General features: G+C 43.3%; 1 protein-coding gene across 1 annotated transcript in view; it reads right to left on the bottom strand.

Annotated features, from left to right (window-relative positions):
* Positions 1-27,013, bottom strand: part of LOC147731114 (uncharacterized) — a 247,222-nt gene that overhangs the window by 133,761 nt on the left and 86,448 nt on the right. Inside the window, exons 12-14 of the mRNA XM_086956074.1 lie at positions 26,538-26,606; positions 21,047-21,115; positions 9,616-9,684 (exon numbers count right to left, since the gene is read on the bottom strand). Of these exons, the coding sequence (XP_086812200.1) occupies positions 9,616-9,684; positions 21,047-21,115; positions 26,538-26,606 (207 nt within the window). The remainder of the gene's footprint in view (positions 1-9,615; positions 9,685-21,046; positions 21,116-26,537; positions 26,607-27,013) is intronic.

The raw sequence follows: 27,013 nt of genomic DNA, 5'->3' as shown, positions 1-27,013 counted from the left end.
CTCTATGCCTTTCCTCCCTTTCCTTTGGTTCCTGCGTTTCTGCTGATGGATTGGCAGGAGGGGGCTCAGGTGGTGGCTGTGCTGCCTCTCTGGCCGTGGAGGTCCTGGTTTCTTCTGCTGCTGGGCATGGCGGTGGGACCTCCTGGGTTTCTGCCCCGTCGCCCCTCTCCTCTGTGTTCTCTGTCTCTCTTTCTGGTTCCCCTCTCCTTGGCGGTTTGGGGGTTGTACTGGTGTGTCTAGGTGCAAGCCGAATTAGCTCAGTTGGGTGAGCGTTAGACTGAGGATCTGAAGGTCCCTGGTTCAATCCCGGGTTACAAAGGCCCGTGGTCCGCCCTACCTCTTGTTTTGGTACTGCGGACTTCTTGTGGGTTGTCTGCTTTATCTTCCTTTTCGGAGTGGTGGTCTTTGTTTTCGTGAGGTGTTCCTCCTCTGGTTTCCTTGCTGGGCCTTTCGGCTGCTGCCTGTGCCTTCCGGGTCCCGGATTCCTTTCTTCATTCTGATGGCTTGTTGGGTTTCTCACCTTTGTCGGAGTTTCTCCCTTCTCCTTCTGTTCCCTGCCCCCTTGGGGTCTCTCCTTGGTGTTGGGGGTTTTTATAGTCTTCCCCCTTTGTCCCTTTGGAGTCTGTGGCCCTTGACTTTCTGTCTTGCCTGGTGGCTTTCTGTTCTTTCTTCTGGCCTCGTACGTGCCTTGTGCTTTCTGTGGCTCGTTATGGGGTGTTTCGCTCTTCTGGCTCTCTCTCCGGGTCCGCGTTCGGGCGGCACTGGGGGTGGTGTTGTGCCTTGTTTGACCGGACCAGTTTTTGGTTGTGGGGCGTTGCTGGCTGTGGGGGGTTTTTCCCCTCCGCTATGATTCGGTTGTTTCTTACAACTTTGTCTTGCTGCACTCCTTGGTGTCTGGTCGGGGTTTTGTTGTGTGTGGGTTGCCAAAGGCCTGTTTGGGCGTTGCTTTGGTATGCCTCATGTGTGATGACTGGGTCGAGGACGAGGGACGTAGAGGTAATGCTATGATTACATATGGTAATCCCCATTACTCTTAGTCCTACTCGTCCTCGACCCAGTCATACATCCCGCCCGCCCTCCCTTTCCAGGCCTTTGGTGCTTGGTACATCAGGATTTGCTTCTGGTGGTGAGGTGTGTTATAGCACCTGACAGGAGGGTGGGTGGAGTCTAAAAGCGTTTCCTGTTTTGTTTCCTGTCGTGTGGAATACCTCATGTGTGATGACTGGGTCGAGGACGAGTAGGACTAAGAGTAATGGGGATTACCATATGTAATCATAGCATCAAGCCACCGATGCCTCTTCCCAAAACTCCTTTTATTGGTAGCTCACACATTCACTATCCTCGACTGCTTACAAATGCCCAATCATTAGCTTCTCACACAAGCTATGTCATTGGCTGTTTACACTGGCCAATTCTCAGAGGCCCTGCTATTCCACTAGCTGCTGATTCGGGCCTATCATTGGCTGCACACACACGTCCTATCATCAGTTGCTCACAATGACTGTTCATTGGCTGCCCCGCAAGCCGAACATTTGGCTTCTGACAAAAGCCATCTGTTTGCTGCTCACACATGCCCTTTTATTGACTGCTCATAGCACACAAACTGTATAGGAGATGCAAGGATTTTTGGGGGGGGATTTGTACTTTAATTTTTAGATCTGTTTACTGTAGGTATACCATTATGTCGCCGAGTGTCATTTATTTTGAAATCCCATGATTCGAGGTGAATTTAGATGTACAGGAAGATGCCACACTATATAAAGGATGCAACAGATTGGATGATCCGAAAGTTGCGCATGAGATGCATTTTAACTGAAGCACTGTTAATGAACGTGTTTATTTCCAAGTAAATCGAGATTTCAAATGAATCCTCTGTATTGATGTACACTATTCCAATACCTCCTCCCATCAGACGGAGATAAACAGCCTTTTATATTTAGCTTATCCGGGTAAAGGGGGACAGTGCATTTCAATGCCCTCGCCTGGCATAGACCATCATGCCATGCCGCTTTAAACCGTGCCCTTCATTCAGCTGTAAAATATTAAACTGAGTACAAAACAGACAAGTGAATATTGAGCCCAATGCCGGGAATAAGGGGGAGGGATGGGTAGCTTCCACTGGGTCCCAGAGGCCTGAGGGGCATACTGAATCCTGAATAATGCTGTATTTTATAACCCAAACAGCAGCCAGGTGGTCCATTTCCTTCCTTGCACTAGTGCCCATGACACACTGGTTCTGCAACTGCCCAATGCCACACATAGAACAAACAGCTCTGTAAAATCACACTATTCCTCATTAAAAACTTTTGCTTGCATTTGAGGCATCTGAACAGAACGCTGTTGAGCAGGGAGTAACATATTATTTTACTCTTCAAACATAAACTGAAATACAACATGCCCAAGTGCGGCCTTGGCATGAAAGTCAAGCCTACACTGTAGTTGATGCAGACAATATCTAAGATCTGACTGCCTATGTGTTAAAAAGGGCTGGTTGTCTTGTTTCTAATTACAACCTGAAGGATGCTTTTCAGCTGCCAATTTGTGTGGTCCTATTGTATCACTGATACATGATAGAATACACATAAACATTCCAACCAGGGTCCTTTCACCAATTTGTGACAAGGATTTGTCAATGTCAACGTCGTAGTATGATCCAAATACATTATTGAACCTATTTTTATATGAAACTGTGGAAGTTTCATTTCAGCCGATGCAGCATTCAACCTCGGTTGAAGAAAGCAGATGGAACTATTCTGTAAGTTAAAGGACAATCCACAAGTACTATCTTTGAAACCAAAGGATTTTGTGTTTGGAAGGCCTTTTTTGTGTGAAAAATAGTAAAAGGCTCATTGGAAGGAAGGTCACCAAGAGGCAGGCCTGCAAAAACACAGTGCAACACAGAGCAGAAGCCAACGAGGGTGCATTACACTGGTTAAAGAGGGCAGTGCATTGAAATATTTACTGAATTTGAGCAGCCACTGCCCCCTTTTCCCTACTAGGGTGCAAAAACAGGCTACCTAGCGTAACACACCTTTACACCACAGTGTATGCTGCCTAATATAAGTTTTGTACTGAAAGGGATGATTCCAGTACAAAATCCTATGGCTGGACATATATATTAAAAAAAAAATTCACACATTAGATGCGTGCTGTACAGCATACCACACACGCAATGTGGGAAATGTAAGGAGAAACAAAATATTTCTTCTTCTTTCTGCCTAACTTTGTGACTGGCAAATCTGTCTAACAATGTTAGTAGATAAGTGTTGCAACAAAAACCAATCAATCAATCAATCAATCAATCAATCAATCATAGACATTTATAGAGCGCTCTACTTACCCGGAGGGTCTCAAGGCGCTAGGGGGGTGGCGGGGGGGGGGGGGTGCTGCTACTGCCCGAACAGCCAGGTCTTGAGCTTCTTCCTGAAGGCGAGGTGGTCTTGGGTCAGGCGCAGGTCAGTCGGGAGGGAGTTCCAGGTCTTGGCGGCCAGGTAGGAGAAGGACCTTCCTCCTGTTGTCGTTCTTCGGATGCGGGGGACGGCGGCGAGGGCGTGACTGGCTGATCGAAGGTGTCGTTTGGGAGCGTAGAAGTTGATGCGGTTGTTGAGGTAGCTCGGGCCTTGATCGTGGAGAGCTTTGTGTGCGTGGGTAAGGAGACGGAAGGTGATTCTCTTGTTGACCGGGAGCCAGTGCAGGTCTCTTAGGTGTCCGGAGATGTGGCTGTGTCGTGGGATGTCAAGGATGAGTCTGGCTGAGGCGTTCTGGATCCGTTGGAGTCTCTTCTGGAGCTTGGTGGTGGTTCCGGCGTAGAGGGCGTTGCCGTAGTCCAGTCGGCTGGTGACGAGAGCCTGGGTGACAGTCTTCCTGGTCTCGGTGGGGATCCACCGGAAGATTTTCCGTAGCATGCGCAGGATGTTGAAGCACGACGAGGAGACGGCGTTGACTTGCTTGGTCATGGAGAGGGAGGAGTCCAGGATGAAGCCCAGGTTGCGTGCGTGGTCTGTCGGTTTGGGTGCGGTTCCCAGGGCGGGGGGCCACCAGGAGTCGTCCCAGGCGGAGGGCGAGGATCCCAGGATGAGGACTTCCGTCTTGTCCGAGTTCAGCTTCAGGCGGCTGGTCGACATCCACTCGGCTACCTCTTTCATTCCTTCGTGAAGGTTGGCTCTGGCGGCGGCGGGGTCGTTGGTAAGGGAGAGGATCAGCTGGGTATCGTCGGCGTAGGAGATGATGTTCAGGTTGTGTTGGCGTGCGATGGCCGCGAGGGGGCTCATGTAGACGTTGAAGAGGGTTGGGCTCAGCGAGGATCCTTGGGGTACGCCGCAGATGACTTCGGTGGCCTTTGATTTGTACGGTGGTAGGCGGACTCTCTGGGTTCTTCCGTCGAGGAAGGAGATGACCAAGGGTGTTTGCCCTGGGATGCCCAAGTATGACCCCTGGAACACCCCATTAACACTAAGTAGTGCAAAGTAGCCCAGTGGTGGGCTGGCCTGTAGAATACAAAGTCTAATCTTCTGAGCATCTGACCAGCCAGTTAGAGATAAAGGATCATTTTTGGACCTTGACACCTGATAGATCAGACTCTCACCCTTTCTCTCCGACCCCATGAAAATCACCTGCGGAGTCCCACAGGGTTCATCCCTGAGCCCCACCCTCTTCAACATCTACATGGCCCCCCTCGCAGCCATTGTCCGACAACACGGCCTCAACATTCTATCCGACGCAGATGACACCCAGCTCATCCTCTCCCTCACCAAAGACCCCACCCCTGCCAAACTAAACTTCCAGAAAGGAATGCAAGACGTCACAGTTTGGATGACCAACAGCTGCCTAAAGCTCAACGCATAGAAGACAGAAGTCCTCGTCCTCGGTACCACCCCTTCTGCATGGGACAACACCTGGTGGCAGACTGCCCTTGGAAGCCCACCTACCCCCTCAGACCACTCCAAGAGCCTCTGCATCACACTCGACTCATCACTCACCATGAACCGACAGATCAACCCCGTCACCTCCAGCTGCTTCAACACCCTCCGCATCCTCCGCAAGACCTTCAAGTGGATCCCCCCCTTAGTCAAGGAAGACAGTCACCCACGCACTCATCACCAGCAGACCGGACTATGGAAACGCACTCTACACCGGCATCAACAAGTCCCTACTCCTTAAACTCCAGACAATACAGAACACCAGCGCCAGACTCGTCCTCGGCATTCCCCGACACAAACACATCAGTCAACACCTACGAAGTCTCCACTGGCTCTCCGTGGAGAAAAGAGTCACTTTCAAAATCTTCACTCACGCCTACAAATGCCTACACAACAACGGACCCAAATACCTCAACGACAGAATCAACTTCCACATAATCAAAAGAAACCGCAGAGCTTTCAACCTCGCACTGGCCGTAACCCCCGCATCCACAGAGCCAGAGCAGGCAGAAGATCCTTCTCTCACATTGCAGCCAAGACCTGGAACGAGATACCGGCAGACATCAGACGCGCTCCCTCCCTGAACACCTTCAGGAAGACCCTCAAGACCTGGCTCTTCAGTTAAACAGATCTACGGAACCCCACCCCTGAGCACCATGAAACCCTTGATTGATGAAAGTCATCAGAACTGAAGAGGGACCAAATTAAATCTCTGGCTTTGATATTTCCGCTCAGGGTGACTGACAATTCCTTCAAATGAAGGAAAAGATCCTCTTCTCCATATTCTGAAGAGACATTGCCAGGGACCGGTTAGGCATTTCAAACATTTGCTCTTTTAGTAATGGAACACACAAGTTCATTGAGGAGTGGTGCCCCACAGGTTTTCTATCTCCCAAAAGTATCTGGAATAAAAACCTCTTTCCCTGAAGGAAGCATTCACTAGACCTCCTCTGGTAGGGGAGACATTCACCATGAAAAAATCTCTGGAGGAGAGGGAAGAGAACACATACATTTATGTATGTGTGTTAATGTGTATGATATATGCATGTGTTATTTGTATAGCGTGAACCTAGTTTACGGGCAGTGGAGCGCTTAGCAGGGCAAAAACAAATTTACAGAGAACGAGTGCTGAGGGGTGGTAGATTTGAAAGTGGAATGAGTAGGATGCCTAATAGACTGAAGCAAATATTACCATTATTTTCAAGCGATGTTAGGTTGAGGTCGTCTATCACCACTAATCACCTGTGAAGTCAGGCTTGGAGATCACAGGCAGCCAAAAGGCCCTGGAAGTTCCTAGTTGTCCCTGTGCCTCAGCATTGCATGCACTGGGGTGCTATTTCTTTGACAACTGCACTCTATGTGTACATGTGATGCCTCCTTGCTGGGAGAATTGCCTTGAGCCAGCGAGCAGCTCCCCCATTCGACTCACTCTGATCTTTGCCTGGATCGGCACAGAACAGGATGCTTACCTGCCCTTAAAATCTGGCAGTCATGCACAAGCCCAAAGCCTATTTTCTAATAAACTGTTGTCTAGGGCTAGTTGAAGATTAACAATAGCTTTGTGAAAATCCCCTGGTTACAGAAATAGGGTTTCCTAAAGCTTACCCACATGAAGCTGATCTCTGTACTCAAGCAGAGAAAGAGTGAATAGTTAGACAACCAGTTGGGTTGTGTGGCCTCCTTTCAACATCAGAACACCTCAGAAAGCAGTCCTTTTGTGTGACAGATCTGATTACTCTATCAGAGTTTAAGAACTGGCCATATCAAAACATGTTAGGGGTCATGGCCATTCACAGAACATAAAAGAAAGCTAACAAGCCCAAATGACTTAAAGGGTGCAGGTCCTTGTATCTGAGAAACAAAGCGTTTTGCTGTAAGAAGAGTTATGCAATCAAATTGGGATTTTGAATACATTTTCTAGTCATTTACTGTTAATATTAACATATTTGTGTTGGATTTGAATTTAGTGGTAGATGGAATTGGGGGATACTAATGATTGACTGAAATATTGATGTGTGAGCAGCTACAGGCACAATGTTCTTACCAGACAGATGTCAAAGATAAAACATTTTGTTTCCATCTTTGAAAAAGGACTTGGTAAGGCTGCACCTGCGTTTTCTTACTTTTTAAAATAATAAAAATAAAAATGATCAGACTCAGGCAATGAATAAATTACCTTTCTTTCTATTAAATATAATGGTTCTTAGAAGCAGTCCTAGCTTGAAAATAAATGGAATTGCCTAGGATGTAGGTATCTTTATTTGAATAAAGGAAAACTTCCTGTGCCTCTGTGATTCTAAAATGAACAACTTGGTATTAGGCAACACCTGTGATAAATTAATCCCATTAAAGCAGTCATTGCCAGTGGAATCAACTGTGATGCCAGCTAACAAGGGGAAAACCCTCTGTGTAATATATTGACTCAAACCCGTCCTCTGAACACCAAATGAATGGTCAAAAAGACTAACTTCCAACTCTTTACTCCCATCATTCTTTCAGATAATCCACCAGCTAGAAAATAGGAGATAATTGGTAATGGCCCATTTGGATTATTGGAATATCGTTTATAAAGGGCAAAAAATCTTGGGTCTAGATTTGAAGCCGAGAACCAAGAAACAAGGCTTTGCTTCTTATGTGGTGGCCCAGCTTTCATGCAAGGTTTTAAATGATGCTCAGCCCTTTGGGAAATATCTTCTTCATCTGAAATATCTTCTTAATCTGACAGCACACAAGAACTGGATTTTATGTGAAACTTAATTATAGTAGAATTTGTAAGCTACCGTGCCATGAATGATGCAAGGTATATGTGACAAGAATGTAAAACAATGCCTGAGAGGAATAGTTTCCTGTCCAAGGAAGTGTTATAACAATAGAGTAATGTCTTGGTGAACAAATATTTAAACAAAGTTGCTAAACATATTATGAAGACATACAACCTGGGTTGAAATCCCTCCGTTGGCTACTGGGTGAAAAAAGGACAAAATCTAAAATTCTTTGTACAATACACAAAGCCAACTGAAACAAATGCCTGGAATATGTTCAGAAGCTTGCAATATACAATGAGCTGCTACAACCCTGAAATATTCAGACTTAAAAACGTTTCCAAAACTAGATGCAAACTTAAGAAACATGGAGCCAGACCCTTTGGAGTCCAACGACTAAAACTGTGGAATGCCTTCAAATCTTCCTTCAGAACTGAAGCCAAATTATGTAGATCCAGAAAACTTCCTAAAACAGCTTTACTGAGACAGTCATTCAACAAAGAAGGACACGCACTGTAAGCCCCCTTTCAATTCAGACTACTTCTATAAATAGATTAGTCCAAACCAGATCATTTAACCGTAATTTTCTCTACCAGTATATTTGTAAACTATGACATTTTCAACAATTTTTGTGTTACTTGCATATGTTGAGGAACTGAGTGAACTCACTCGCTCACTTACTCTGGGACAATTAATATTTTTCGAGTGAAATTATGCCATTGCACCACCTTTCACTGCTAAAGACCCCAGAACTGTGTATAGGGGGAATGGCCTTTACACACTAATGATTTGCTCTGTGACAGGCCACTCTCATAGACATAGAACACATATGCTCCATTGAATGCTGGAAGATCTGTCTTCCCCAAAGACATTTTGAATTTGTAGTCCCATAACAGTACTTACCACCCCACTCCTTATTACTTTCCAAGCATCATCTTGGTGTGTAAGGGAGGAAGTTTCTTCCCACATCGAAGCTGTGATGGCGGCCACACCAGCCTCAGAGGACTACCAGCTCCAAAAGTTGGCTATCTTTAACTTCATGTTTATGACGTTCTTTGCTCCCCCATTATTTGATGAGTTATCTATTTCATCTTCTGACAGCTAATTACCTCATTTATGCCTTTACAGACTCCCAATAACTTCATCAGCTTTCTGAGTACCTTCTAGATATGCTTTTCATACCTTACACAGCATATCTTGTTTCCTTACTATATATTTTCTTTATTTCAGTATGACTCTCGGGCTCAGTTACAACCTGATGATGATCCTGTTATCTCCTCAGGTATCAAAATGTCAACTGAAATCGCGGACCCTTTTCTATATTGATGATTAGTCAAGTAGGGGCATACTAATTTCTTTTTTTTTAGATTTGTACCATTGATCACTATTGTCACATCTGTGTATCAGGATCAGAGATCACCGTGCTTCTTTTTTCGCTCACACCCACTGCACCATTACGCAATGTTTTTATAAGAAACATTTTCTTGATTATTGTTTGGAATAAATACATATGTGGTTGGGAGCTTTGTTGCATTCATATGTCTAGGGAAAAATTATTTTGTATTACAGTGTTGACCCAAGGTCCCTGAAGACTCTTGGGTCCCCATGTCAAATAGAAGCGTATTGAAAATATATCACAGAAGCGGGCTAAGACCATTATTTAGAGTTTGCTGGACCAGGTACTCCATCACAAATGTGGCAAATATCCAGCCCGCCGTATTGCAAGTGTATTTTAGCCTATGGAACTTGTAATACAACAGAAGGGATGCCCGTCATATTTTGAGGGCGTATCGTGTCTGCCAAACTCTAAATAAGCCTATAAGCCTACTTTTGTGATACATAAACAGATTTAGGAGTGGGAGTGCGATGCCCTGAATGAGGTGCTGCTCGCTTATGATGGGTCTGGGTTGCCCTGCTTTCCCCACATATCTCACCTTCAGTCCCTGCAGTCCTTCCCCTGGAGGCCCACGCTCTCCCTGAACTCCTTGTTGTCCTGGAGATCCCTGTAAATTACAAGAAACAAAAGTCAAGATTAGGAAATGAACGTTGATGATGCTCTGTAAATCTTTATTTTCACCGATATCCTGAAATTCATCATGTTGGCACTGTGCTATAACCTGCTTAAAACAATACTAAAAATACTAAAACTAAGGAAAACAAAACAAGAATAACTTGCAGCGAACTAAACTTACGTATTTGAAGAAAATACGGTCAGTGGTTTCACTGTTCATATTACATCGTTTATGTCGCCTTAAAATTGATCACAATTTCCAATATTGATCATTATTACAGAATTTTGTCACCAAGTGTTGAATGTGTTTTCTGTAAAATACAAGTGTGCAATAATTGTCACAATCTCATCCATCCACAAGTAGAGAAATGTCCTATTAGAATACTGAAAAAAGTAGTCCTTACTTTCAATACAGATGGGAGGCAGTGATAGAAAGATCAAATGTTTATCAGAGCTGTGAAGTGCAGGTGGGTTATAAAATAAAATAATGTACCAATTATGTTTTGTAATAAAAAATTGTATGATCAGCATACACAATAATTGAGGAATACCGATTCTTGATAAGAGCTCTCAGGTTTCATGAGCCCATCCATTCGTAGGCTCATACAGCCCAGGTTTTTGCTTTCTGTTGTGGGACTTGTAGACTTGATTTAAAAATCTTATTCCAGGCGAGCTAGTCATGCATGGACCTGGGAATATTGACAGCTCTACTTGGTGTGTTCTGGAGCAGAGCAAAAAAGACTATACAATTTTGTATGCTAAACTTACAGGATCGCAGATTCAGGCGTCAACATTGAGGCACCGACGTGGCTGATATTGAGAACCACACCATCTCAATGTCAACTGAGGTTTAGGTTGCCTTGAGCTTTACAATGTTTATCCTGCAAGAATGCTCCTTGATTTGAGGCTGATTACCCACCTGACAGATTATGCCTCCTGGCGACTCACAGACCCATTCTTTGGATGTTTTGGACTTCATACCTAAGGCATGCAAATGACCTGCCAAATTCCCAGACCCCTAATCATTTACTTTTGCAGGGGTTCGACCTGCACCACATGCTCCAAGCCAGAAGAACCCCAGTGACACTGGTGCTGCTGCCTCCTAGTAGATCCTAAGCTCCCATGGGTGCCTTATGTGCCCTGCCCTTCAGCCTGACACAGAGAGGCACACTCCCAACTTCCTAACATTGTCGTAACAAGGTCAAAATGTCACCTCTCTGTTGTGCCACAACTCTCAACCTAACACTGGTAAGCTGAAATGATGCTTCTCAATGCTGACCAGCCCAGGCCTGTGCCTACTCCTAGCTGCTCACAGCCTAGCACGTGGCAATGCTGCTGTCGCGTCTGCTCTCGCTATGCCTTTCCATATAGAATTAGGACAGAGTCAGAAGCAAAAGAGGCAATCACATTTTAAGCTCGTCTGTTTGCAGATAGTTGCATTAATGTGAGCATCACTAGAGAGGGATTTGGCTCCACCTACATGTTGGGACCCAGGATTACATGTTGTGATTGGGCTGAAGTGGTGTGCTTCCACCACAAAAAAAGGGACTGCATGCAAATGTGATCATTTTATTTATCCAGGTGCCCAAGGTTGAACTTTCAGAAGGACACATGCTATTAAAGGGTCATACATAGCTGGATAATGTATGCTTATGTTTATGCTTTATGGGTATTTGGTGCTTCTCACTTGAAGTTACACAGGTCCTTTTGGGTTGGGTCTCCCTACCATTCCCCATTTGTTCTTGCTAAGGTGTTACTTATCTCGTATTTTGTTCTTTGTACAATGCATGCGCCACGTTTTGCAGGTGCCTGGCTCCTATTAGCAGTGCCATACTTGCGATGCCATTGCACAAAACATTTAGACTATTTTATTGATTTTATGTGTTTTTTCCCCATGATTACTTTAAATGTACTTTGCCCGTATATTCACAGTGAAGGGGAACTTCCACTAATGGGTAGGAGTTGCTGGACTCCAAGTTCATTTATTTGCCGTAACCCCATTTCTACAGGTGCATTCTTCATCTTAAGCCACTCCTCCTTTGAGGCTGGGCTTTAAATATGGCCTTTCGGCATGCCTACCCTGCCATGTGGTGCCTCTCACCTGAAGTTGGACTGGCCCTGTTGAATTGGGCCTCCCTGTACTTTCCTCATTTGTTCTTGCTAAGGTGGCGCTTATCCCACATTTTGTTCCTTGCAAGGCGGATGTGCTAAGTTTTGGAGTTTCCTGGCTTCAACTAGCAGCACCATACTTGTGGTACCATCGCAGGTACTTGTAGACTATTTTATTGATTTTATGGGTTAATTTCCCATGATTACTTTAGTTCAATTTACTTTGCCAGTATATTCACAGTGAAGGGGAGCCTCCACTTATGGGTAGAAGTTTTAACGACTCCAGGTCATTTATTAGTCCCCCCGCATTTCTACAGGCTCATTCTTCAGCATAAGCCACACCTCCTTTGAGGCTGGGCTCTAAATCTGGCTTGCCTGTGCGTCCATCCCAAGTCTGCGCCAGTCCGTGCACAGATGATTCCAGGAGCCAGGGATGCTGCCAGTTTGGAGTCCAACCCTATGGCTCCTATGGTGAGACAATATTCACGAGCATAGTAACTGGATCTTTGCCTCAAAGGAATGAAGTGAGGTTGTATGAAGCTGAATTTGGATAATAAAATGAGCTATCATTGCCCTAATTGTGTTTTTCATTTTAAAGCACTGAATTCTCCTAGGATGCCCTTTCTGGACGAGAGGGGAGAATCTGAGGGTACACGCAAGGACCTTGACGATCACAGAAAGATCTCTTGTGCCCTAATAAACACTTGCTCACTTATCAAACATAAAATTGAAACTCACAATTTAGTCCAGTCTTTGGTTTTGGACTGTCTGTTTGTTACAGAAACATGATCCAGTGAGGACTCTGGACCTGATTTGGTAGCCATGGTGTTGTGATATGTCATATATAGACTAGACCCTTCAGGGCCATAGGGAGGCTCATCTGGCGGTTATATTGAGGGACTGTGCACTAGAATCAGTGATCACGAACTCACAGTACCCTTGTAGAGGTGGTTCCTGCTCTCTCCTGATGCACTTTGCAAGGACGTGAGAATTGAATTGAATTTATTTTAATTTAAAAACATTTATTCAGCGCTCTTTTACCAGGCGGTTTCATGGCGCTATGTGTGATGCAGTGGACGGCGGCAGCTGGAAGAGGCTAGGCAGTGTAGGCTCGCACAAATAGGAAGGTTTTAAGATCCTTCCGGAACTGTAAATAGGAAGGCGATGTGCGAAGGGCAGCAGGGAGGGAGTTCCAGAAGACTGGAGCAAGAACAGCGAATTTCGCTCCACCAACCTTCTGTTTTTTAAAACGGGGGGTAGCTAAAAGAGCCATATGAGTGGAGCGAAGTTCTCTGCCCGGAAGGTAGGGCTTAATAGCTGAGCATATGAACTCGGGGGCAGTACCCGACCTGGCCTGAAAAGTGAGGCAGCCAAGTTTGAAGAGGACGCGCTCTCTCACCGGGAGCCAATGTAGTGCTTTGAGCAGTGGAGTGGCCCGATGGTACTTAGGTAGGCCATGAATCAGGCGGGCAGCCTGGTTCTGTACCAACTGCAGGCGGTGGATCGCATAGGCAGGGGCCCCATTATAGATTATGTTGCCATAATCAATGCGCGATAGTACCATGGCCAGCATAATAATTTTTAAAGCACAGGGGTAAAAAAACGGGAGACTTTCCTAATAATTCTGAGGGAAAAAAAACAAGAAGAGACCACTGAACCAACTTGTGAATGAACAGAAAGTTGTGAGTTAAGGAGAATCCCACGAGTTTTAACTTTAGGTACAGGGAGTGGAGGGACACCAAGTGATGAGGGCCAGAAAGAGGGGGACCACGGACTGCAACCACCTCCGGTCAAGACCAGCTCGGTCTTGTCCGGGTTGAGTTTGAGGTGGTTGCAGTTCATCCAGTCCTGAATGAACATCATGACTGTCTGGACATTCTGGGCGGATGAAGATGAGTGGGAAAGGTTGAAGATTAGCTGGAGGTCATCGGCGTAATTAAACACAGTGACCTCCAGCTGCTGTAACATAAAAATAAGGGGGTAAATGTATAAGTTAAACAAAAGAGGGGAAAGTGATGAAACCTGGGGGACCCCGCACTCCACCTTGCGGGAGTCCACGGTGAAGCCAGCCAGATGGACCGCTTGAGCTCTCCCGGCTAAGAAGGACTCGAGCCATGAGAAGGCCAAGCCCTCTATGCCCGCCGCCCTGACACGGTTGAAGAGGATGGAGTGGTCCACCGTGTCAAAAGCGGCGGACAGGTCCAGGAGGATCAGGGCTTGCGGAAGGTTGATGTCAATACCTTCACGCAGCTCGTCCATTACTGAAATCACCTCCTTCTCCGTAGAGTGCAGGGGGCGGAAGCCGGCTTGGCAGGGAGAGAGGCAATGGTTTGCCTCTACGTGGGTACTCAGGGTGGTCGTGACGTGGGTTTTGAGAACTTTTGCTGAGTAGGGCAGGAGGGAGATAGGGAGGTAGTTGGAAGGGGAGGATGGATCTGCGTCAGGTTTTTTTATGATAGGGATGACAACCGCTGATTTGTGTGGACTGGGGACAATGCCATTTCTAAGCGAGTCGTTGAGAAGAGTCAGGGGTGGGATAGGGCAGGCCAGATAGATTTTCCTAAGGATATGGGCTGGGGCAAAGTCCAGGGGGGAGCCCGATTTAACCTGATGGAGCAACGGGGGAAGCGTGTCGTTGGTTAACAGCGGAATAGTGTTCAATTTAAGGGCCGTAGGGGGTGGGGAGGGATTGACAAATGTGGGGGAGGGCGGAGGAATATTGAGTTTGATTTTGACAACTTTGTCAATGAAGAACTCGTTAAGCGAGTTGCAGAGGGACTGGGAAGGGGGGATAGTGGCCGTAGTTCTGCTAGATGATGCCAGTTCGTGGACAGTAGAGAAGATTTCCTTCGAGTGGGACTCTGCTGCCATTATCCTGCTTGTATAGAACTCTGTTTTGGCCTCAAGGATACCCTTTTTATAAGTTTGTAGAACAGACAAGTAAATTGTCTTTTGCGCGGGGCTATAGGTTCTTCTCCAAGCTCGCTCGGCTCTCCTTGCAGCTAGTTTCTTTTCTTTTAGGTCAGGGGTAAACCACCGATTAGCTGCATGGGCCCGCTTGACTGTGAGCCGCCTCAGGGGAGAGAATTCGTCACCCGCCAGGGTCAGCCAGTTGTTAATAGCGGCCAGCTGGGAAGTAGCTGCAAGGCCTGAAAGGTCAGGGCTAGTTTTGGCCAGGGTCGAGCAGAGAGAAGACATGTCAGTTTTGCCCCATTTCCTGACCCAGGTGTTCTTGGGGAGCTGAGGTTTGGCCATCGGGGCTAAAGCAAGGGAAAAGGTGATGATGGAATGATCTGACCAGGTGCACGGGGATATTGTAGGGGATGTGGACGGGACATTCAACGCCCAGATTTGGTCTAACGTGTGGCCGTGTATGTGAGTGGAACTGTGGATGAGCGATGAGAAGTTCAGACTGATCATGAGGTCGGTGAACTCTTTGGATTGAAGACTCTCAGCAGGGTCATTAGGCCAAAAGTTGAGGTCCCCTAGGACTAGTACTGATGAGTTGTTGATCACCAGAGTAGCCAGGAGAGTCTGAATGCTTGAGAGAAAAGAAGGAGTTGGTTGGGGAGGACGGTAAATTAAAACAAAAGTAAGGGGTACCTGGTGGGAAGTCGAACGGGCTACAAGGTAGTCTACGTCGGGGATAGGGGGGGAGGGGAGAATCTGAAAACTGAAATCAGTACGGGCTATTAGGGCCACTCCACCGCCTCGCTCACCCTCTGGGCGGTCCGCCCGAATGGCGGAATATGAAGGGGGTAATGCGGCTAGCACATTGGGCAGGGAGTCAGCCTTGAACCAGGTCTCAGTTAGGAATAAGAGATCTGGTTCATAGGTGTCGATGTAATCGAATAGCTCGTACTGATGGTTGACCGCAGACCTAGTGTTAAGGAGTGTGGCCGAAGTGTTAAATACCGGGACAAGGGGGACGAATGGTGGTAGGGGAGTGAGGAGAGGCGTAGTAGGTAACGAGGCTAAGTGTGAGACGATCCAGGGAGGGAGACAAGGGGAGGGGGTGAACAAACCAAGATGTATCAAATGAGTAGTTGCTGAGGGGGCAATGGACCTGAGGCCAAATACGAGCAAAGCTGTGATGGTGAGTACATAATTGGACGGGCAGCATCTCGTGCCCCTAGCCCCGGCCGGCCGCGGACGGGCGCAGACGGGCTTAACTCAGGCACAACTCCGGCGCGCCTACGTCGCGCCCGCTGCACTCGTCCGCTGCGCTGACTCATACTGCCCGTTTAAATAGGGGCGGGGCGGTGGGGGAGTGACAGGGCTGGGATAGGAAATCAGCCCAACCGAAGATGGCGCCCGCTGCCGCTGGGAGCCCGCAAACACGATCAGCCCCAGCCGGCAGCTCACCTCTGGGAAGAGAAATCAAGTCTGAACCTGCATAAGTTTAAAAAAGGTTAGTTACAGTTTAAAATACAGTGCGCGATGTTGTAGCGCCTCCGCTCGCATTCAGCGGGGCGAAATGCAGGGAAGTGCAGGCAAAGCTCTCCAAGCGTTCACCAGTCAGCCCACTGCCACCGGGCCACTGGCAAACACGGGGGGAGAGAGGATCGCGCTCCTAAATAGGGGCGGAGCGGTGGGGGAGTGGCAGGGCTGGGATAGGAAATCAGCCCAACCGAAGATGGCGCCCGCTGCCGCTGGGAGCCCGCAAACACGATCAGCCCCAGCCGGCAGCTCACCTCTGGGAAGAGAAATCAAGTCTGAACCTGCATAAGTTTAAAAAAGGTTAGTTACAGTTTAAAATACAGTGCGCGATGTTGTAGCGCCTCTACTCGCATTCAGCGGGGCGAAATGCAGGGAAGTGCAGGCAAAGCAAACAAACATACACAATAAACCCATAAAAATATAAACAATTGAATAAGAAAAATTATAACAATTAATGTAGACAATAAATACAATATTAAAAATTGAAAAATCCAAAAACCAAATGTACAAAAAACTATGAACATTAAAATACATTTAAAAAATAAGACACATAATATAATTTAAAAGAAATTACCAGTTAATGTATAAAATATATTCACCCAATATTATGAGAACTATTACAGTCTAATAATATAAAATATACTATTTCCACTCTAGTTTATGCAACAGTAGGGCAAGTGTTGGACTTCATAGAGGTTAGAATTTCTATTCCTACTCCAGTTACCACAATAATAGGGATAGTGATGAAGGGGTGAATGTACTGCTCCCACTCCAGTCTGAGCAACAGTAGAGAAAGTGTTGGACTTTTGGGGGGGGAGGGGAGAATGTACTATCCCCACTCCAAATAGCACAATAGTAGGGAAAGTGTAGGAATTTGGATGCATACATTTCATATTAAAAGTATTGTTTACCAAAATATTGTGTCCCTATACTTAGGATGGTAGGTACAAAAATGTTGGAAAAAAATTATTGTTGGCACTAATATCATCAAAAAATAGACAATAATATCGATGTTTTAATATGAGTAGAGTTTAAAGAAGTAAATATTAAATATGTTAATACATAAATGTGATATAATGTAAATTTAATATACAGCAGTAACATTTAATATTATATATAAATATATACTTCTATAAACACACACACATATATTTGTTTGCATTTATACATTTTTTTTAAAGTGTAAAATAATTAATAAAAATCTTTATTTTACATTATATTAATTTTCTTATATCTCAAATTTATAAACATGAATATACATACATATGTATGTATTTAATACAATATTTATCATCCATTATATTAATTTTTAATATACTAACTTTATTAATACAAAAAAAAAAAATATATATATATATATATATATATATATATATATATATATATATAGTAATATATTTCAAATATGAATGCAATTAATATATAACATAACATTAATATTTTGTTAATTATGTTACTATATATATATACATGTGTGTGTGTGTTTTTATATAGATATGTGTATACAACAAACATACACAATAAACCCATAAAAATATAAACAATTGAATAAGAAAAATTATAACAATTAATGTAGACAATAAATACAATATTAAAAATTGAAAAATCCAAAAACCAAATGTACAAAAAACTATGAACATTAAAATACATTTAAAAAATAAGACACATAATATAATTTAAAATAAATTACCAGTTAATGTATAAAATATAATAATATATTCACCCAATATTATGAGAACTATTACAGTCTAATAATATAAAATATACTATTTCCACTCTAGTTTATGCAACAGTAGGGCAAGTGTTGGACTTCATAGAGGTTAGAATTTCTATTCCTACTCCAGTTACCACAATAATAGGGATAGTGATGAAGGGGTGAATGTACTACTCCCACTCCAGTCTGAGCAACAGTAGAGAAAGTGTTGGACTTTTGGGGGGGGGGGAATGTACTATCCCCACTCCAAATAGCACAATAGTAGGGAAAGTGTAGGAATTTGGAGGGCTCAAATTTACTATCCCCACTCCAAACAGTGCAATAGTAGGGAAAGTGTAAGAATTTGGATGCATAAAATGTACTATTCCCACTCCACTCTGTGCAACAGTAGGGAAGGTGTTGGATTTCAAAGGGGTGAAAGTTACTCTTCACAATGCAAACAGCTCAATAGTAGGGAAAGTGTTAGACTTTAGAGGGGTAAAATGTACTGTTCACGCTCCAGTCGGTGCAGTGGCGTAATGAAACTTGAGGGGGCCCAACTGCAAGGTATGTGGAGGGGCCTCCTCGGGACTCTATCGGGAGATCTCCTGCCAAAGTGCTGTGCTGGCCCCCTGAAATTTGGGGGCCCCTGCACCGTGGGGTGGCGGGCCCTGTGTTACACCCCTGAGTCTGTGCAACAGTAGGGAAAGCGTTGGATTTTGGAGGGGTAACATTTAGTATTTCCACTCCATGCAGGGCAACAGTAGGGAAAGTGTTGGACTTTGGAGGGATACAATGAATTATTCCCACACCAGTCTCTGCAACAGTAGGGAAAGTGTTACATTTGGGAGGGGTGACATTTTATATTTCTACTCCAGTCAGCGCAACAGTAGAGAAAGTGTTGGACTTTTGGAAGGGCAACATTTACTATTCCCACTCCAGTCTCTGCAACAGTGGGGAAAGTGTTGTATTTAGGAGTGGTGAAATTTAATATTCCTACTTTAGTCAGCACAATAGTAGGGAAAGTGTTGGAGTTTGGAAAGGCAAATTTACTATGCCCCCTCCAAACAGTGCAAAAGTAGGCAAGGTGTTGAATTGTAAAGGTGTAAATTTTACTATTCTTACTGCAGTCTAAGCAAGAGTAGGTCAAATAATTAACTTCAAAATCCTTACATATATGAGTTACTGCATGAATGTAGAAAAAATAATAAACTCTTAATAAAACAATATTAATTAGTATTAAAAATATATATATATATTTATATCAATATGTATATAATAAAAAAGCTAAACGAATTAAACAATTTACCTTAATACTTAAAAAATGTACAATTGATAAATATTTATTATTCCATTAATATTTAACTTCTCACTTTGTACCCTTACACACCTAACAGTCTGTACCTAAAATATTATGAAAAGAAATTATATTCCATAACTTACATTTTGTAAAATAAATTAAAAACTTAACAATAATAATTAATTGTTAACTAATTATTACTTAATTAAATTCCTACCCTAGACCCCTACAAACCCAGCACCCCGCAACTAAAATGTAACTCAAATAAATAAGTATAGCACAATTTACATAATTGATAAGAAAGTAAATAATTAACAATTAATGTATTATCATTTAACTGACTTCCCACCATACGCCCCTACAAACCCAGCAGCCCACACCTAAAACATAAAGAAAATATATAATTATTAGGCAATTTACATAATTAGTAATCAAATAAATACTTCTTAACAAATTAATTAATTGTTAATTATTACTTAACTTCCCACCCAATAGCCTACAAACCAAATCAGTATTACATCATTTACATAATTACTACCAATCACATAATTAATTTAAAGTTATTAATTAAATAATAATTAGATTTTACTTCATTAACTGTCCACCCTATCCCCATACAAACCCAACAACCCTGTATGACACATTAAATTACTATTAGCAATTAAATAAAAAATTCTAAATCACTTAAAATAAACTATATTACAAAAATGAATAACAATTACACAAACAATAGTAACTTATAAAATCAATATATGAACTATAACATGTTAAAGTAATAGAAGAGCAACATATTGTACAACAGGGCTCTCCAACCTTTTCTCTAACAAGAGCTACTTATGTGCAACAAAAATTATACTGAGCTACGAATATTATTACTTTTGCAATAGTGAACACACCATACAAGATTACATTATTGGCCACTCAATGCTAGATTACCAGCAATGATTACCTCAGTGAATCAGGCAAGGTTGCCAGTAGCAATATGAAAAACAGATTTTGTCAATCTGGAATGCCTGCTGCCGTAGTTGCTATTCTCGTGCCACCAAGGGAATATTATACATATTAGGGCTCTCCATCGCTACATGAATTATTATTTATATATGAACTATAAAAGAATTGGAAAATCCAGCAATTTCCTCTAATTATCTTATGATTTATGACAGTACCCACATTTTCGTTTTAAATGCACGCTTTTCAATTTTGTTACAAATATTTCTGGCCAAATAAAAGCTTTTTTCTCCAAACATCAGCTTATGAGTTCTGAAAAATACACACTTTTTTTTTATTTTGGAGTGCATTTATTAATTTAGCCAAATAAAAGCTTGCAATGTAGTAAGCTGAGCAGCACACAGGACTGCTACTCACAGGTAGCTGGAGAGCTACCAGTAGCTCACTAGCTACTCATTGGAGAAGACTGTTGTACAACTATATTGTTGAAAATGATATTAAAAACAACAATATTCTTTAAAACGATATTACTTACCTAAAAAAAATGATATTTGTAACAACAATATTTTTGCATCACAATATTTCTGTGTCACGATATTTTTTTACGATATTTGTGTCGCCCGATATTTGTTTAGCCAAATACCATTTCAACAATTGTCAGAGGTGCTTTTTGGATAATAGCAATACAGCTGGATAAAGAGAGGCACATGAAAATATTCAAGAATGTCCAGACGCATAGATATTCATTGGCATAGCTAGGAATCCAAGCTGTGATTACTGCAACACCGCTAGTAAAATACCAGCACTAAATTGGGTATAAATCTTGCTGAGGCAATGTTAACATTGCTGTGTGTACAAACTTACTGGCAGTCCAGGTTCCCCAATTCCAGGTGGTCCATTTGGGCCTGGTCTTCCTGGCAAACCAATGTCTCCCTGAAAATAAAAAGGCAAGTTTCATGGTTATGATTCTTACTGACTTTAAATGCTTCACATAGATAATTCAAGTTTAAATTTAAGATTAAGAATTCTATAGCTGTATTCACAATCTTGACTGGGCCACACCACTCACTTGGGTGACATCAACTTTCCAGACAACACAAACTCAAAAACACATGAACCATCCTTCCCAACCTTATCAACACACTTAACCCAGAAGAGCGTGTCACGTAACCAACACACTTCAAAGGCAACATCACAACATTTTCTTCTCAGTTTCATCAACAATCCAATGCAAACCACCCATTCCCCATCAACTGGACTGACCACTTAGCCATCGCTATCTCCTTGCTCAGTGTCCTACTGATAAACCATGGTCAAACCAAAAAAGAAAACTAAACATTTTGATTATTTAAAGACTTTTCCGTTGAAAACCTAATACTTGAACTCATCTCTCATTCAAGTCCTCATCTGATGCCGACACGCTTGTCAATAACTCCAAGACTTTAAAAAATAATTGTGTGAACCTCCATGCCCCAGTTAAAACAAACAAGTGCAAGCCAAGGCATTCAGCACTCTTGTACTCCAAAGACTTTGCTTACAGAAATGATCCATCTGCGGACAGAAAAGAAAATGGAAGAAAAACAGAACTCTCAACGACCACATGATACTGAAGTCTGTTCACCCAACATGTAGACTGCTCAATACATCAGCCAAAGGAAAGTATACCAACAAAATCAATGAAGCCACCAACAGAAGCAGGACAGTTTTCAAAATAGTCAAGCACTTCATCAACCCCCTGCTGAAAAAACTATTTCTCTCTATATATAAATGTCAATGTGATCAAACTCTTCACCAGTGAAAAAATACAACCACTATTTCCCATTTAATCATAAAATGGTCAGCCTTCAAAGGTCTATCTCTTACAGATCTCACCAACATACTCAACTCCCTCAAAGCCAGTTCTTATGAAAAAGATATATTATGTTCGTCCTTTATCAGAGCTCTCTATGGGGATGTTCTCTCATCTCTATTCAACATTGTCAATGTCTCCCTCACTCAAGGAATATTTTGCAGGCCAGATCCTCCCACTCCCAAATAAACCTAAGCTAGACACTGATGACCTTGCCATCTTCCAGCCCATCATTCAACTACCATTCAGAGGTAAGATCATTGATAAAGCAGTCTATGTTCAACTCCAAGATCCCATGAAGGCTAACAATCTCCTACATGACTACCATTCTGGCTTCAGATCATGCTGCTGCACAGAGACCACTACCATAAAGACATCACCAACAATGCCCTGCTGATTACAGATGAAGATGGCCCACACTTCCTGACATTATTGGACCTCTCAGCTGCCTTCGACACAGTCGAGCAACCTTCCTTAATATGCACCCTGGAGTCCCAAATGGGTTTTACCATCAAAGTCCTTCATTGGTTCTCCTCCTACCTTTCCAACTGAATTCAGGTTGATCACAAAGGTACCACCAGGTCCCAAAAGATCCCTTTCACCTGTGGAGTCATATGGTTCAATAGTATACCTCTGTCATCTTCAACTTCTACGTGGAGCTGCTTGACGCTCTACCCACGGATAGCAGCATCAAGATTCACCAATATGCTGATAATACACAATTCTGCTTGAAAGTCTCCTCTGCTTCAGACATCCAATGCCTCAAACACTGCCATAACATCATCCAGACCTGGATGTCCAGCGTGTACCTGAAGCTTAACTCTACCAATTCAGAACTCATGTTATTTGCAAAGAACATTAAACAAGAGGCAATACAAACCAGACTCAATGACATGAACCTCGATAGCTTCGAAGGCAAACTTTCAGTGAATAGCAAGTCTCATGGCTGCATCCTGGACACCAACCTCACCGTCAAAGAACATATTCCCCCCAAAAAATGCCTGGCATCAACTCTCTCTTCTAAAGAAAGTGAAACTGTTTCTTCCAGAAAGCGACTTCAGAACTACTGTTCAGGTCGTCGAACTTTGGCATCTGGGTAGCAATAACACCGGACCCCATGGCCTCCTAGACCTCACACTGGCATCCTTTAAGGACACCCTGCTCACCACAGCCAGTTTCATTCACGGCTTGAAGAAATGTGATCACATCATCCCCATCCTGATGTATCTCCATTGGCTTCTCTTGTTAGCCCGCACCATCATCAAAACCAGCTGCATCATTTACAAAAGCCTTCATGACTATCTCCCCTGCTTATCTTGCAAACAATCTCTGAAGGATCTCATCACACCCACAGCCGGTCCACCATCAGACTGCAGACGAAGTGTAAAAAAAAACAAGACAGCAGGCTTTTTTCCACGGTTCACCTGGGATCTGGAAGAACATCCCTCTATCCATCAGGACCGCCCCAATGGTTCTCCAATTTAGGAAGAGTTGAAGACATACCTCTTTAATAAAAAAATACCTCTCCTATTACTTGGTATCTTTATGCTTGGCTTAGACCCTGTACAGTTCCTCAATGCCTTTTGGCTAGGTTTGCACTTTAGAAATACCGCATACATGCACAAATACATATATACAAATACATTAAATACAGGTTGATGACTATCACCAAACAACAAGATGTTGTATATGAAAGTGAAAAAGGGAGAAATATATGGGTGACAAAGAAAATGTGTTGAAAAGTCAGTAAACTTATATTTAGGTCCCCATATCCTACAGCTTTGTGTGGGAGTTCAGGTGATGCATTGGAAAGCAAATAGTAGCATCAATTTACTTACAACTTTAAAGTGCTGATTAAGTAGTGCTAAACCATGTCCAGTGAGTGCCTGCACAGACTTTAGTAAATTAAGGCCTTTAAATCATGTCCTTTTTGTACAAAATGGTGCATGTTTTTAGTTGTTGTTTAATTTAATTAATGTATGCTTGAAAATGTGACTGTATACTTCTCCACACTTTCTGCACTGCTTATGTAAATGTGTATGTAAATCTGTGTATACTTGTAAAGCGCACTATCACCTAGAAGGTATCTTGGCGCTGTAAACCGCTGTGGAACCCTTCCTGGCTTTCCCTGTGAGAGGCCCCTTACTGGGCACCTCCAAGGTGAGGCCAGGCATCCTAGCGCTTTCGGGGCCATTGTGGAGATTAAGCAAGCTATTGCCCAGAGTTGCAGAGTGGGACCCATGATTAGAGTAGGCACCTAGGCGAGAATTATCGAGTCCTTGGACATTGAGCCCAAGACCCTGCCGCGTCGGGAATTCAACCCTGGTCCCGGGCCAGACCTCTGCCTCAGGGTATGCCGCTCTAATCGGTGAGCCACACTTCTCCACTTATAAGGTAAAGCTTTCAGCTTTAAACCCCTTTGCAGCAGTGCAAATTTCCCTGCGGTGTGGGGGGGGCTAGGGGGTGAGCACGGCGCTGCGATGCTCATGACCGAACCACGCCGGCATGAGTCAGGGGTGGCGTGTGCTCATGACGGCGTGGTTTTGTCATGGGCCCGCCCGCTCATTATTTAGCCCGCACAGGGGGGGAATTAATGCCGCTTGGGAGGAGGGGCAACCGCATGATGGAACCAGGCCGTCATGAGAACATGCCGCCCGTGACTCATGACAGCGTGGTTCTGTTATAAGCACGCAATGGGTTAAGGGCCCCTTGTCTCACATGATTCTGTAAATCGCAATTAGTTCATTGTTATTCCAAACGTATGAAACTCATAGAGTTTCATTTAGAGATTCCTAGGGGGTCACAAATTGGCTTACCTCATTAATATTAATAAATTAGATCACAATTAGCGACACCCTAGGAATCACTAAAATGACTGTGATGGAGGCCTGCTAGGGTCAGCAGACCACCATGTCTGTGAGTGCTTTTCAATAAAGCAATCTTTTTATTTTTTTAAAGCAGGCCGTTTCCCTTAAATGAAAATGGGTTGCGTTTAAAAGAATAAAATGAAAAGTTTTCTTGTAATTTTGTAAGAGCAGGCAGTGGCCTCTTGAAAAACATTTTCACCACCATTCTCAAAGGGGAAGGGGTCCCATGCGGACTCCTTCGCATTTGCAAATGGGTTACCACCATCTTGAAGTTGGTGGTAATATGCTAATGTTTTACAACCGCATTCATGGTCACAAAACATTCATACATACCTCTGCGATTCGGTATTTGGAAGGGATGCCCTAAACATGCCATTTCCAAATACTGAATCGCAAACCCATTTTGCGATTCGGTAACAGGTTACCGAATCGCGTAATAGGGTATGATACATGGGAAAAGCCTTTTATGCATTCATAAACGGGCCCATTCTGTGAATCGGCCTGTTTGTAAGAGCAAAATAGCTACATGGATGTAGCCCCATGCTGAGAGTAAACAAAACCATTTTAAATATGAGAAAGGAAGCCAAATTTGCAACATATTTCACTCGCCACTTCTTAAGCCCTCCCCATAGGATGCCCACTTTAATAAATACTGTTTGCTTCATTTTTGCTTCATTGAAGCATAACTTGCAGTATTACACTTCTGGGAAGTTTTACCAGAATTAGCAGCTATTACTACAGGCTTGCATTTTAGTAACCCTGCCACTGCCATTGGTACTGCTAGTTTCGGTGGCCAAGAAGGGGTGTCGGAAATATGCCTAATTATCTTTTTGAGTAATTTGTGAAATTTCGAAAACATTATGCAAAATTACGCAAATTGGAAATGCAGCTGTTGGCGCGATATTTTAGTGTTAAATGCATCCTGGTGTCCAAAAGGTGTATGTGCCCTAATATGCAAAAACATAATTCCTGCGAGCAACAGCTGCTCGTGTTCTGTTCATTCGCTTTGTTCCCGTACTCCCAGGACAGGAAGTTATAGCCTAATAGGCTTGAAAGTTATACAGTGTATTGTCATGGCGTAATTTGGGAAATTTTTCATAAAATGTGTAACACGAAATGCCAGAAATTATGCAAAACTTTCCCCTGGGCCTAGTCAAGAAGCTAGCATTTGGATCAAACCTTGTTTACTTTTTGTCCTTCCACCTGCACCTCAGAAATATATAGGACTTTGATGATTGGCTAAGCGCGGGGACAGGTCTAACAATGGGATGTCATGAGGGCGTCATCACTTCAGCTACCCCTCATATTTCCGCGAATAATTGTTGATGCTTCTATGAATCAAAGATGGCGTGTGTAGGAGTAGATGCTGACTTTTTTCATACTGGCTTATGCAGGTAAATGGATTTCCTTCTTTTTGCCGGTGGCAGCCATAATTATATGTAGTCTTTTGTATAAAGCTTGTTTGATGAAATGTTAAGACTTACAGCTGTCTTTTTAGGAGAAAGGGACATACCTGAAACCTGTCTAACTGTATGAAAGGCAAGTACGCAGAGCTTTACACTTCTCCCACTTCGTTTTTATAGATAGAGTCTGTCACCTTTAATCTCTGAAATCTTCTACATGTATTTGTTATTCTTACCTTTGGGCCGGGAAACCCTGTGCCCGTTTCCCCAGTCAATCCTGGTGGGCCCGCAAGTCCTCGTTCGCCCTTGAAAAGAAAAAGTAATGCTTGTGAAAACAGCATGTAATTGTCAGATTGTAAAACGAAGTATGGACCTGGGAGGAGTCAAATAAATATGTGTGACGGGAAAAAATAAATTTTTCAAACTAAACTAACACAGAAATTCAATTTGAGGAGTACAGGAACATAAACATTTCCTTTCCACAGAGATTAATCTAAATGTATCCTCTTTACACTAGTCATCCTCTGAAAATCTCTAGATGTTGTCAAACAGCGACCCAACACTGCACGGCTTTCAGTAGTGAACGCTGAAACTCAGGTGCTGCTGCCAAGCAACAACATACACTCACTCGCCATGCAATGGGCATAATAGACATGCTCAAAGTGAAAAGTTGACTTTTGCTGCTCCCATTGTCTCCTCAACAAGGAAACTA

This window comes from Lissotriton vulgaris, chromosome 2_1 (assembly GCF_964263255.1).
Source record: "Lissotriton vulgaris chromosome 2_1, aLisVul1.2, whole genome shotgun sequence".
In the NCBI taxonomy this organism is placed as follows: Eukaryota; Metazoa; Chordata; class Amphibia; order Caudata; family Salamandridae; genus Lissotriton; species Lissotriton vulgaris.
This window is presented reverse-complemented; position numbering and strand designations above follow the sequence as displayed.